This window comes from Leptopilina heterotoma, unplaced genomic scaffold, assembly GCF_015476425.1.
Source record: "Leptopilina heterotoma isolate Lh14 unplaced genomic scaffold, ASM1547642v1 Lhet_53, whole genome shotgun sequence".
Lineage (NCBI taxonomy): Eukaryota > Metazoa > Arthropoda > Insecta > Hymenoptera > Figitidae > Leptopilina > Leptopilina heterotoma.
In genome coordinates, this window is record NW_025111115.1 from 961,460 (window position 1) to 976,649 (window position 15,190).

General features: G+C 23.6%; 1 protein-coding gene across 3 annotated transcripts in view; it reads left to right on the plus strand.

Annotated features, from left to right (window-relative positions):
- Window positions 1–15,190, plus strand: part of LOC122508241 — a 143,723-nt gene that overhangs the window by 98,613 nt on the left and 29,920 nt on the right. For 2 of the 3 annotated variants that reach the window (XM_043621480.1, XM_043621481.1), the window contains exons 5-10: window positions 9,204–9,261; window positions 11,342–11,478; window positions 12,248–12,700; window positions 12,835–13,075; window positions 13,901–14,192; window positions 14,537–14,675. In XM_043621480.1, coding sequence (XP_043477415.1) covers window positions 9,227–9,261; window positions 11,342–11,478; window positions 12,248–12,700; window positions 12,835–13,075; window positions 13,901–14,192; window positions 14,537–14,675 — 1,297 coding nt within the window. In that variant the 5' untranslated portion in view covers window positions 9,204–9,226. The remainder of the gene's footprint in view (window positions 1–9,203; window positions 9,262–11,341; window positions 11,479–12,247; window positions 12,701–12,834; window positions 13,076–13,900; window positions 14,193–14,536; window positions 14,676–15,190) is intronic. The other variant, XM_043621482.1, reaches the window with a different exon arrangement.

Genomic DNA, 15,190 nt, shown 5'->3' on the forward strand with positions numbered 1-15,190 from the left:
TTTTACTTAAAGAGTTTATTAATTTTCAAATAATTAAGCACTGTAAACGAAAATAAGTTTTCATTATTTATTAATAACTGTCACTTATAATAAATTAATTGCCCTGAATGTTTTCAACTCTTTCAAGTGACAAAGAAGAGAAAGAGAGAGAGAGAGAGAGAGAAAATGAGGTAAAATATTTTTATACTTTGAAAAGTGGGTCGTATAAAACCGATAGACTGAATATATGTAAATTCTTATAATTTTTTTCCTTCAAGATATAAAAAGTGTTGTACTGAGGAATCTTTTTTTATAGAAACATATTTCTTTTAGAGCAGGAAGAAAATAGAAATTTCCATACAATTTAATGTCGATTGAAAATTATTTTCAAATATTTTACAACCTATTAAAGTGCTCTTCAAATTATTTTTGATTCTTTTTTTTTATAAATATTTAATTATTATAAATAATTTCTTCCTAAAATATAGCTCTCGTTTATATACATAAATAAATAAATATAAATTTGAAATTATTTTCTTAATTTTTCATATTTTTCTTATTTTTCTTAATTTTATTTTTATTTACTTTTTTTTAAATACAATTCACCTTGATACCTACATATTTCTTCAAACACAATTTTCCTTTTTGTTTTTTATTCTCTCATTTAATATGATTGAAGAAAGAAACTCTATTTTTCCTTCAAATAACAGAAAATTGAATAAGGAAGAGAGGAATTTAATAATACACCCCGTTTAAGATACAATAGTTTTATATTATAATCGACTTTTTTTTAATATTAATTTTGCAAAATGTATAAAATTTCAATTCGGTAAAATTTTCAATTAAATTTTGTTTCTTAAAATATTGTTTTTAATTATTATTATTTAAACACATAATATTATTTGGAAAATCATCGATCAAATATAAATTCAGTTAGAAAGTTTCAATTCCATCAAAATTAATTAATTTCAAATCCTTAGTGGGAAATTGGATTAAAATTTTGTAAACTCGATTTTGAAATGAAAATTCGATACAAAGTTGTTTATATTGGTGTAAATATTAAACTAACCAGTAAATAAAATAAGTAAATGAGTAAATAAATAAGTAAATAAGAAAATAAGGAAATAAGTAAGTAAATAAATAAGTTACTAAGTAAGTAAAGAATTAAGTAATTAAATAAATAAATAAGTAAATAAATATAAAATATATTATTAATTATTATTTTAATAATAATTTAATAATTTAGTGTATACTAATTATTAATCAAAATTATTAATTAATATTATTAACAAAGGGTGTTCGAAACTGCTCAGGAAACTACAAGTTAAATACTCGATCGGGGATGTCGATAATTACTTAAGTAATTTTGAATTTCTGTCGAAAATTGTGTTTCTTTACTTTGTTGACGGAGATATGTTCTCCTGTGTTTGATCCTCTTGCAGAATTATTGGCAGGAAAAAATTAACATATTATTAACAAAAAAATAATTAAAAAATAAATAAAACAAAAAATACAAAATAAAAATTATTAAATCTTAAAAATTAGAGTGACAAAAATTTACTTAATTCAAATAACCGATTTACATTTTTTCTAAGAATATCAAATCGAGAAAATATCAATTTGATATCCTTGAAAAAAAGGTGTTACATTGTCAGTGATCAAATAAATATTCACTTAAATCTAAAAATTTTTTGATCATCAAATTTGTGAATTTTATTTTTTCAAATTTTTAAATTTTATTTTCCTCAAATAAATTATATTTTGATCCAAATCATCGTAAATTTTATTTTCTCCAATTTGTAAATTCTATTTTGTTCCAAATCATTAAATTTGTAACATTTTTTTAACATCAAATTTGTGAATTTTATTTTCTCAAATTTTTAATTTTTATTCTCCTCAAATAAATTATATTTTGATCCAAATCATCGTAAATTTTATTTTCTCCAATTTGTAAATTCTATTTTGTTCCAAATCATTAAATTTGTAACATTTTTTTAACATCAAATTTGTGAATTTTATTTTCTCAAATTTTTAAATTTTATTCTCCTCAAATAAATTCTATTTTGTTCAAAATCATCAAATTTCTAAATTTTATTATCTCAAATTTGTTAATTCTATTATTTTCCAAATCGTCGAACTTTTTAATTTTATTTTTCTGAAATGAACTCAATTTTTTATTAAATTTGCTTAAAGAAATTCGTAAAGTCGAATTTCACTCACTGGAATTATTAAACATTTGAACTTTAAGTGAAAATAATTTTTATTTTATAGAAACTTGGTTAAATTGGAAATTTTTTTCATGGACAATTGACACAATAAATAAAAATTTGGATTCTTTAAAATTAAAGTTCGCAGTTTTTTATTTAAGGATATCAAATTGAGACAAAAAACGATTGTCTCAATTTGAATAATTTCTCTTAAATCTGGAAATTTTTTTAATTGAATTTCTTTGAAATCAAATAAATTGCATTTGAATCAATAATTATGTTCCTAAAGTTCTGAAATGTTCAAACGAACGAAATATTTTTTCATTATAAATATTTTCAACAATTACCGATTACAATAAAAATTCAAAGTATAAATTTAATATTTCGAAACTTAAAATTAATATTTTGAAGATAAGTGACAATATTATTATAATAAAATTTTGAATTCGAAGAAGAAATAAATAAATTTTGTTCACTTGAAAGTTCAGAACTGTAGGGGGATCAATAATAATTTCAGGATTTGAAGAAAATACCATTTAATATTTAATGATTTAATGCAAATAAATATTTATTTGATTATTGAGAAATAATCATTTATTTGGATCAAATAATTTTTTCCAGTGTATATGTATATTATAATATTATTAATTATAATATAAATATACACTACTATAAATATGTAGTCACTACACTGAAAAAAATTTATTTGATTCTAGTAACCGATTAATATTGACTATCATCAATTAAATATTTAATTGACTCAAATAAATATTATTTAATTCAAGTGAATATTTAATTGATAATAGTCAATTAATCGGTTATCTGAATCAAATAAATTTTTTTCAGTGTATAAATTATAATAAAGTCATAAATAATTTAATTCGTAAAGACCTCGTGTAATATAAGCTCAATATTTATTATTCCTATTAACGATAATAATAAAATGAAGAATAACAATTATAATTGTTAATATTTTTGAAATTAAGTTGAACTTGTTTATGCCTATACAGAAATGCGTACAAGAGGGTTTTGCTCTTAAAACAATGGAACAATTTTTTTAATTTAAAGTCTGATGACAAAAAGAATAAGATAGTAAAAATAAAAGTTCGGTTAACTAATTCCTTGTTCACTGGAAAAAATGTCACTTAGAGTTTTCCTTTTTTGCTCACTGGTAACAGTGAAAAGTACAGAAGTTGGCAACAGGTTGCTGGATGTCAAAACATTTAAAAGTCACATATAAAGTTTTTAAAGAGAAAAAAGAATTTGTAAGCAAATTTCTTGTGTATAATAATTGAATGAATAGTGTACCTATTATTTTGATGAATTGAGAAGAATAAAGCGTGCATTGAGAATACAAAATGGTTGTGGTACAGAGGAAAAGTTGTATTTGCATTCTAGATTTGATGCATTATTACCATAATGGAGAAAGTCGAGTTTCGGAGAGCGAGTGGAAAATCAATTGAGAGGTGTTTCGAAACAAGTTTTCAAGGGTAGGTTGTGCAAGGGTTTTGAAAGTTTCGAGCGTTTTGAGTTTCCCGTAGCGTCCTTCCTTATCAGTGAGCCACTGATATCGTACAACCACCACGGTATTGCATAATATGCTCGGCTGAGCAGGAATTTTCTTTACAAGCTTATCGACCGTGGATTCAATTTTTCACGCTTCAATTAACATCAGCTTAGGGCAAATTAGACCTCGCTCGATCTGACATCATCATTATCATCATCATCTTCATCAGATATGCTGTTGATCAATTTTGTTACCCAATAATAGTGCACTTATTCCATTTCTTCTATTTCTTCTATTTCTTCTTTTTACGATTGTTTATTAACAGCATGTGACTGTTACAGAAATCAATGTTAATTTTTTCGACCACTTTTCTCTTGAAATATTAAATAAATTAAGCTAGTTTTTTGTGAATAACTCTAAAATATAATAAAGAAGAGCAGTGATGTGCAAAAGTTTTAATAATTCTAAAATAAATTATAAAAAAATAAAAATACTTTGAAATCGGAAAAGACGAGAAATTGATTGAAAGTGATTTTGAGAACTGATAATTTTAAAGTTATTTTTTAATAAATAATTTTAAAAATATTAAAACTTTTTCACATCACTGCCCTTCTTTATGATATTTTAGAGTTATTCACAAAAAACTAGCTTAATTTATTTAATATTTTAAGAGAAAAGTGGTCGAAAAAATTAACATTGAATTCTGTAACAATCACATGCTGTCAATTATGTCAATTATTTAAAGTCCTTAGTTAAATTATTCTAATAATATTATTTTCGAGGACCAGGATCAATATATGTGGAATCTTTCAAACTGCAACATCGATATTGCCTATTACCCCTATTACTACACGGAGAGAAAAAAAAGTAAACGGCTCTACCTGTCGGTAGAGCGGTTGCGTTAAATGCGAAACAGCCGTTCTCGAGGGGAGAACGGTTCTCCTTTTTGGGGAAAGCGGGTACACTTTTTGGAAAGTAAGCGGCTCTATTTGTGTATGGAGAAGAGAACCGATACTCCTCAAAAAGTATAACCGTTCGAGGAAGTTACGATTTGCTTTTGTTGCCCCTTTAGGATCAAGATCCTCGAAACTTTCTCCAGGGCTTGACTTTGTAGAGTTTAATATTGTCAATAATTATTAATTTATAAAATCATTCCTTAAAAGCACACACTAAAAAAAAAGTTTTACTTTTAGCCTGTTTTCGAGGCTGAATTTAAGGTGTAAACGGAGTCAGCCCCATTAAACAAGGACAGACTTATGTGAAATACATGGGCTGAATTTAAGGTGTAAACGGAGTCAGACTTTTTTTTTCCTGTGCAGGTCAATAATTTGAAATACAATATTCTGGATAGTCTGTTAGCACAGAAATACAATAATTGATTATTCAGAAGAAATAATTAAACAATTATTCTTAAAATAAATATTAATATAAATTAAGAAACAATAATTGATTATTTCAAAGAAATAATTAAACAATTATTATTTCTGTCATTTCAGGGCTCGAACTAGGTCCGAAAATCTTGTAAAAGTCCGTTTTTAAAAAAAAAATGTCCATAAAGTCCGTAAATTGATTGAAAAAAGATGAAAAGTTCGTAAATTCTACGAATATAATTTGGAGAATTTTAGAGAAATTACAAATGATTGCAGAAATTCAATTATTTTCAAAAGTAATAAAATTCTTCGCAAACATTCAAAAATTATGTTCAACAATTTTTTTAAATTCTCGTCAAAATTTCAATTATTTTTAGAAATCATTAAATTTTTCTCCGAAATTCAATTATTTTTAAAAAATTTTAATAAAATTCTTGGCAAAATTTTAATTATTTTTAAAAACTTTCCTCAATTCAATGATTTTCAAAATCTACATTTTAATAAAATTTTCCAAAAGAGTTCAATTATTTAAAAAAATTTTTGATAAAATTCTTCCAAAAAATTCAATTATTTTCAATACAATCTTGATTAAATTTCTCCAAAGATTTTAAATTTTCATCGAAAGAATTATATTATTTTTCAAAACTTTTAATAAAAATTACAGTTATTTTCATTAATAATAAAATTCCTCGGAGAATTTCAATTATTTTCAAAAATTTTTATAATATCTCAAGAATTCAATTATCTTCATAAAAAATGAAATTCTGTGGAAGATTTAAATTATTTTCTTTAATTTGAAACAAATTCTTATCAAGAATTCAATTTTTTTCATAAATAATTGATTTCTTTACAGAATTTCAATTATTTTAAAGAATTTGAAACAAATTCTTCCCAAGAAATCCTTTCGAAGTAAAATTCTTCGCAGACATTCAATTATATTCAAAAATATTTTTAAATTCTCGTCAAAATTTCAATTATTTTTAGAAATAATTAAATTCTTCTCCGAAATTCAATTATTTTCAAAAAATTTTAATAAAATTGTTGGCAAAATTTCAATTATTTTTAAAAACTTTCCTAAATTCAATGATTTGTCAATTTTTCAATATTTACTATTTTAAAAAAATTGTCCAAAGGAATTCAATTATTCAAAAAAAAAAAAATAATAACATTCTACGCAAATCTATAATTATTTTCATAAAATATTAAAAATTGCATAGGAATTAAATTATTTACAAATTTTCTTATAAATTTCTTCGCAATCATTCAATTATTTTCATAAATCATAAAATTTTTACACGGATTCAATTACTTTCGTAAATAATAAAATTCTTTTTAGGAATTCAATTATTTTCATAAATAATAAAACTCATTGCAGAATTTAAATTATTTCTAATACAATTTTAATCGAAATCCTCGAAAAATGTAATTATTCTTAAAAATTTTATTAAAATTCGTCAAAAGAATTCAATTATGTATTTAAAAATTTATTGATAAAATTCTTTATGAGAATTCAATTTTAAGAAATAAGTAATTAGTGAATAAATTGTTTTTTTTTGTATGTAAATAATTGAATTCTAGTAGAATTTTCTAATAAAAATTTATTTAAAAATGATTTTCAGTTAAAAATTTATATTATAATTGAATAGTAAAAGCAATATAGCGTAAATATTTAGAAATAATTGAATTTTGAAAAGGTTTTAAATTAAAATCTTTGAGAATCTGAATTTTTCATATTTTTAACTAACAATTCTGTGGAAATAATTTTTTTTTTAATTTTTGGTCCGTAATATCCGTATTTTGAAATACTTTCACTGGTTCGAGACCTGTTATTTCGAAACAATCGAATATCCTTTCGTTATGAGGATTTATTTAATCTGCGATAAACGTGTTTTTTTTCTGAATATTTACTTTTTTTTCTAAAAGCGTTTTTCTTAATTACTCTTTTCCGCAATTGGAAATATTGGAAAAAGTTGACAACTTTATATCTTGTTTTTTTCTCTTTTCTACTTTTAGAGACGAAAATCCTTTTTTCAATTTAATTGTACATTTTTGTGATGCAATCTCTTTTCGAAACCTTTTAGGAATTCCTTTTTTTATTTCGGTTCAAAGAGGCCTATATACCGAGGGAGGACCTTCATAAAATGCTGGAATAGCTAAAAACTAGAAAATAGTGCGTACTGCTATTTATACGACTTTCCCTGAATGATCAAAACTTTATAGAAGGCACTCGAAAAAAAATTCTATCCGAATTTATATCAAATATAAATTTACTCACTATATTAATATTTTAAATCAATCTAATCAAAAATTTAAAAATATATATTCACTTTAATTAATTACTGAAAATTAAAACAAATAAATATTTTATAAAAAGATAGAATATTTAAACACTATACATATTAATAAATTTTGTTATGGATATCTATTAATTTTTATTAATATTATATTAATATTTTAATTACATCAACATTCTGACGCGTTTCTATTCTGCATCCTCATCAATATTTTTTAAATTAATTAAAAATTAATCTTAAAAAATGAAAACACAATAATTTTTGAAATGTTATATTTTTTACTGATTTCTAATTAATTTTTTTCTTTGCAAATTTCAATTATACCTATTCGTGAATGTAACCTTATATTATTAATTATTAGAATAACGATTGGGTCTAAATTTACATATTCTTTCATTCAAGTATCGAACCTTCTCAATCTGATTTACAATAATCTGTCAGTTCATTGATCAGATTCCTTCCGCTCATGTTCATTCTCTCCAAGGCTGTACACCTATTATTTGAGCACAAATATCCACTTTTCTTTAATGTATAAAGTGGATCTCTCTTTTCTTATCCTTCATCTCTTCATTTAGATCTGATACTGATCAATAATCTTCAACAATTTTCTCCTCTACACTTCATTAGTTCCCGTTTATAAAGATCGACATCACATTTCTTTTGAAAAATATTCATTAAATTAACTATCGATGTTAAATTGTATTCGAAAATATTATTTAAATTAAAAAAGAAAAAAATTTAGTAGTTTTTAACAATATTAGTTAATAATAGAAAAAATATTTAAAAATATTATTTAAATAGGAAAATAAATTTAATACCTACTGGACAGGTCTTCGAAAATATTAATTAAATTAGGTAATTAAAAAATTTCATTTTGCTCAAAAATATTAATTAGGTACATTAACTAAAAAATATAATATGGTTAGAAAGATTAAAAATAATTCAATTATCTTCATAAAAAAAATTCTTGTGAAGATTTCAATTATTTTCTTAAATAATAAAATTCTTCGGAGAATTTCAATTATTTTCATAAATTCAAAAATTCAGTTATTTTTAAAAATAATAAATTTTTTTGCAATCCTTTGATTTCAATTATTTTTATTAACAATAAATTCTTTCGGAGGATTTCCATTATTTTGAAAAATTTGAAACAAATTCTTATCAAGAATTCAATTTTTTTCATAAATAATTGAATTCTTTACAGAATTTTAATTATTTTTAAAAATTTGAAACGAATTCTTGTCAAGAAATCCTTTCGAAGTAAAATTCATAGTAAAAATTAAATTATTTTTTATAAATAATAACATTCTTTGGAGAATAATTGAATTCTTTACAGAATTTCAATTATTTTCTTAAATAATAAAATTCTTCTTAGGATTTCAATTATTTTTAAAAATTTTAACACTATTCTTCGCAAGAATTCAATTATCCTAATAAAAAAAATTCTTTTTTTATTTTAATTATTTTCAAAAATTTTCAATTAAAATTATTCAAAAAACTACATTATTTAAAAATAGCACAAAGAAATTCATCAAAAGGATTTAATTATAAATATTTCGAATTAATAACACCCCGAAAAAAACATATTTATATTGTGTTTTAATAAATTAACAAAATTAATAAAATTAATGAAATTAATAAAATTAATAAAATTAATAAAATTAATGAAATGAGTTTCACTCGAAAATTTTTTTTTCTTTTGGTATTAGGTACAAGTGTACCGAGAGCGGAATAAAATAGATGCTCGTATTTTTATATAGTTACAAGACAAAAAAAAAAGAAAAAAAAAGAATAAATGAATATAAAAAAAAATTGGGCAAAAACAGTACGTATGTGTTTTTTGCAGGTCAACCCGACTCTTGCCATGCGATGTCGTTGCAGAGCCCGAGACTTCGACATTACAGGTCGAAAATACAAAATCAGCTATATCTCTCACTCAAAATTTTTATATTCTATTCGCTATAAAATAAATTTTATTCTTGCTCTTTTTATAAATAGTATATATAATTGATATCTCAAAAAATCTCGAGCTCTCTTCATTCATGCTTTTTGGAATGACGTTCTTCGGCTCTCGTGACACGACTATTATATATTATAAAAATTAAATTAACATTTTTTTTTTATGTCTTTTGCATTATGTTCATTGTTGAAAAAAGAGAAAAGAAAATTTTTTTTTTCGCTTCTCATATTTTATTCTTTTTCTTTACATAATTCTCATTATTTCAATTTTTATTCAGATTTAATAATTTCATTTAAAATTGGAATTTAACAACTTTATCTAAAAATGAAATTTAATAATTTTTTTGACTTTTTTATTTTAAATTTCCCTTTTTTATTGAAATTTTTGGATTAATTTTATTTATAATGTTTATATTTTACATAAATTAATTCTTGTTTTGATTATAGTTTAATATTTATTCATTTATTTATATGTTTTCATAATTACTTTGTTATGAATAAAAATTAATATTTTTCTATATTTTCACTCAATTGTGATTAACTTTTATAAATAAAAATAAATAAATAATAAAAAAAATAAAATTAATAAAATTTTGATAATTATTTTATTCAATTTGGAGAAAACTAATTTCCTTCATATAATTTTTTCTGAAAGTATATTTTTTCTATCCTTTTTAATTTATTCGAAGTGTATTAAAAGTATTTTAACAGTGTACATATTGCATCTATTGTATATCTTAGCTTAGCATTTCTGGAATGAATCTAATCATTATACTTCTTTTTTTTTGTATCACTGCTATCGCAGAGGTCAACTTGGTGCTAACGTGATTTCGATTGCAGTATTTTCGACGCTTTCTTGTACAGTAACAATTGTATGGAAATTCCGAGAATTTTTTCTGATTCCATTGTTTCATTACTCTAAATTTCATTAAATATTCTATACATTGTAAATATTTCGAAAATTAATTAATTCATTAAAAATACATTGATAAATTATCAAATACATTTCATTAATTACAATTAGAATTATTAATATTACCTACTGTACAATTAAATATTAATATTTAAATCAATTTTTTTATTTATTTACTATTTTTTTTATTTATTATCTTTTTATTTATTAACTTTCTCGTTATTAAAAATAACCTTTCTTTTTAATTAAATACCTTTTTAATTTTTAATAAATTACCTTTTTTCATTACCTTACTTATTATTTTTATTATTGCTTATTATCATTTACTTTTTATTTATTAATTAAATTTATCATTTACTTATTATAGTAAATTATTTTGAAAAATTTATTATCAAACCCAATTCTTGGACTTTTCATATCATGTATACATATAGATATAGTTATTTCAGCCGCTTAATTGATTTTGGAACACTCTGCTGTTAAAATTTTAAAACGTAGAATATTTCCTAATTTGCATAAATAGGAATTTTTTTCCAGGACATATACCAGTCTGTTGTTTTCAATTTTGTAGTCTTACTTTAAATCTTTTTTTACATCAATTTTTTTATGAATTTATTAAATTTTACAGATTCAAAAAATTTAATTACATACATGTGTAAATGTTTGAAGCAAAAGAAAATTTTTAAATAAAAAAAAAATAATATTTTAAATATAATAAAAAAGAATTTTGGAAAATCTGTCTAATTTAATTAATTCGTTGGAAATTTAATTTATTCATAGAAAGTGAAGTAGAATTTTATTTTTTTTTATAGAATTTAGTTTGTATATATTAGAATATCTTAAATCTGATTGATAATTGTAATTATTAAGGAAATTAATTACATAATGTATATAATAAAAGCGCAGAATAACGGAGAAAATCATATTGGCATGTCCTGGTATACTTTACAAAATTGTTTCCTTTCATTCTATATTTTTTTTTTAATTTAAAAAAAGCACCTTTTTCCGTTTCTTCTATCGAGTTATTTGCTTTAAAAATATATTTTACAAGAGCAACAATATATTTTATTCGTATTTTTTTTATTAATTTTATAATTTCTCTTATTTTTCAGGACCATGACAGCGATTTGTTTTGTCTGCAATTTGCCGATTCTCAGTCATCAAGTGGGTCTAATATGGCAGGGTGGAAACGGATGGGACGATCTTGTTCGGGAACAAGTCGAAGAATCGACACTAAAACAACGCCTTGGTAAGATTTCAAATTTCAGGGTTGCCACTATTTTAATTTAATAAAATTTTTTAAAAGAAATCAATTATTTAAATAAAATTTTAATCAAAAATTCACTGGAATTCAATTATTTACCAATTTTTTTTATAACTTTCTTCGAAGCAATTCAATTATTAAAAAAATTTTAATAAAGTTCTCCCCAAAGAATTCAATTATTTTCAAAAATAAACGTTTTCACAGGAATTCAATTATTTAAAAAAGAATTTTTTTAAATTCTTTATCAGATTTCAATTATTTTAAATTTTTAAATGAAATTTCTCCATGAAATTTAATTATTTTCAAAATGTTTTAAAAAATTCTAAGAAATTCAATTATTTAAAAAAATTTGAATAAAATTCTTCACAAGAATTTAATTATTTTCATGAATAATAATTTTTTTTTCCGGAATTCAATTATTTTCACAAATAAAATTCTTCACTGGAATTCAATTCTTTAAAAATTTTTTTTAATAAAATTCATTGCAAGAATTCAATTATTTTCATAAATAACAAAACTTATCGCAGAATTTTTTTTGAGTATCTAATTATTTTTAGAGTGAATCTGGAAATCAGGGAAAAGTCAGAGAAAAACAAAATTAAATTTTTGTTGCAATCCTGAATTTTTAAAAATTTTTTGTGATTCTATATTTTTTTTAATTTATTTTTTGTTTTAACATTTTATTTTAATTATTTTTTAATTTACTCTTTCGATTTTAATGAAATATTTTAATGAAATATTTATGTGTCTAAAGGAACTGGAAGACGTGATTCAGCAGCGCAGATAACATCAATCTCACCACCGAATGAACTTCAAGAAACATCGCCGACAAATCAGCGTCGAAGACGCTCGAGTTTGGCACAATTGACTGACATTTTAAGAGAATGGGGCGGAGGTGGCACGTCGACAAAAGGCGGAAAGGGCAGCAAGCTCTCGAGGAGAGAGACCCTCGCCGATATTGCGAAATCCTTGCCATGGTCGAGATCGGCGACAACGGACACGTGTCATCACACGAGTCACTATGCGAGCGTGAGAAAGAGACGCGAGAGTTCCGTTGACAGTGGCATTAGGAGTCAATTATCGACCAAGGGACGAAGGGACTCGGCAATTAGTGACCTTAAAAATGATATTGCCAAATTATGGGGCAAAAAGGAGCAACCACAAGCACAACAACCACCCACAGTCATTTCGCCCACTCCAAGAAGAGGTAGCAATTTTTTTTTATTAAAACAAAATCGTAACTAAAAAAGCAAATAATAATTTTTTATTTCTCCAAACAAAAATATATTTAATCTACTAATTTTAGAAATAGGAAAGCAAAAAATAATTATTTTCTTGCAGGTTCGGGAGAATCTCGAAATTCAAGACGTGACTCTGGCGAGAGTGCAAGATCGAGGAGAGATTCTATTGTTGGCGGTCAAACGGGAAATTTGGGGGAAAAGAAGCAACACAATTGTCGACACCATAGACGCAAACAATCGCAACAATCAATCGATCTTGGCGTTCCGCCTGGAAAATATTACAGAAATGATCAAAGACCAAGTGCTTCCAGTACAGACAGTGGCGGGAGTTTCGCTATTCGGTCAGTAATCACGAAATCCAATTTTCTTCCCAATATTTATTTACCTTCTTATCGAAATTTCAAATTTCGAAAAAATACATTTTTTCTAAATGAGGTTTAAAACATTTTTTTTCCACTTTTACCCTTGGCGAAGTACACAAAGTTTGAATAAAAATAAAATCCAAAATCTCCAGACTTTTTTAATTGAAAATTTGTAAATAAGGTAATAAATATTGTGATTTATATATTTTATTTTATGTAAATTTTTAATACAAAAGATTGTAAGGTCGCATATATTTTCAAAGACATTTAATTATTTCAGTTGAAAGAATAGTGTGTATCAATTTTTTTTTCGAAGTTATTTTGCAGCTATTGATTGACAATAAATCTAATATTCTGTGACGTTCGTGCTTCTCGTGGGGTGTATCTTTATATCAAATTTGTGACCTTTTAAAAATTGTCCAATATATACTCTGTAAATGAACAGATTCTTCTACTATTATTTTATTGATACACGTATATCATATTTTGAAAATGAAATGAAAATCAATACCGAAAAAAAATTATAAAAGAAGTATCGTACATATCAAAACAGTTTTTTTAAATTCTAAACATTTTGAAACTGGAAAAATTATTCTAAAAACTAGTTTCGCAAATTACAAATTGCGAATGGCAAATTTCAGAATTTTCCAAGTTACAAATTTTGTTAATTTTTAATTTTTCGACATTGGTAAATTTTCTGAAAATTTATTTACTGTATTTTGGTATAATTTTAATAATTTGGGAAAATTTTAATTTTTTTTTTAAAATATTAGAAAAAGGAGTAATGAAAATAATTTTTTGCAGAGATCATTCGGAGACACAGAAGTCGAATAATTTGGAAGCGAAAACGCCGACGACTATTGAAATGAAGTCAGTGTCGTGCGAGAGTAAAACATTGACTTTAGAGCCAAACATTAATCCACCGACAATCATTATGTCTTCGGTAACGCCGCCATCAATTTCGCCCGTTGCCGGAAGTAGTCTTCCACTTCCGTTAAATTCAAATTCCGGAAGTTCCAGTCCCCTTGGTTCACCAAACGTGAGCACAACACCGACTCATCCTTTACTGTCTACCAGAAGAGATTCAACGACTCAGGTAATTTTTCTTCTTCCTCCTTCTTTCCCAACATCAATATTTTCAATTTCATTTTTTATTTCAAAATAAACATATATAAATAAAAAATAAATAAATAAATAACAATTAAAAAAATAAAGAAAAGAAAATAATAAAATTAAAAAAATGAGAAAAGAAAATAATAAAAAAATAAAGAAATTAATTTACTATTTTCTCAGGAAAAGCAAAATTTGAAATATTTAATTAAAATTAAAATGATAAAATACTTTCCCAGAAGAAGCAAAATTTGAAAATTGTTTTATTTTAATTTCTTCAATTAATTATTAATTAACTGAATTGTATTTTAACTTCTTGTAACTTTTTAGTGTTACTATAAAGGGAAGGAAGTTTCTCCAAACAAGATACCGAGATTAACGAGACAATCAGCTGCCATGGATGAATGTCTGCCTCCCAGTGGAAGGCGAGAGAGTCAACCGACTTTGTCACCCGATCCCGATGACGGAGGCAAGTATCATAAATGATATATAATCAAATATTATTCCTAAATATCGTAAATATTACATAACAATTATTAAAGAACGCTAAAAAAATTTTGTTTCTTAAAAAGAAAGAAAAATCCATTTGTCCTTGTAATATTGCACATTTTCCTAAAGTTTTGAACGTTCAAGGAAACGAAATATTTTTTGTGCTTTAAAATTTTTTAAAATTACTAAACTGAAATGAAAAGTATTGAAAAATTAATTTTTCAATTGTATTTTGTAAAGTAAAATAAATTTTGTAAAATAAAATAATTTTTGTAAATTTGTAAATTAAATAATAAATTGAAATAAAATTCAAATTGAAAAAAAAGAAAATATCGGCGATTATATGAAAGTTCGAAAGTTTAGAAACATTATTGAGCAAATTTTACTTTTTCATCTTAATGCAATTTTAAATTTTAATAAAAGAATTTTCCAAGCTTTATCCAAAATCAATTTAAAGAAAGAAGAAACACAAAGAAAATTTTATAAACTCAAAGG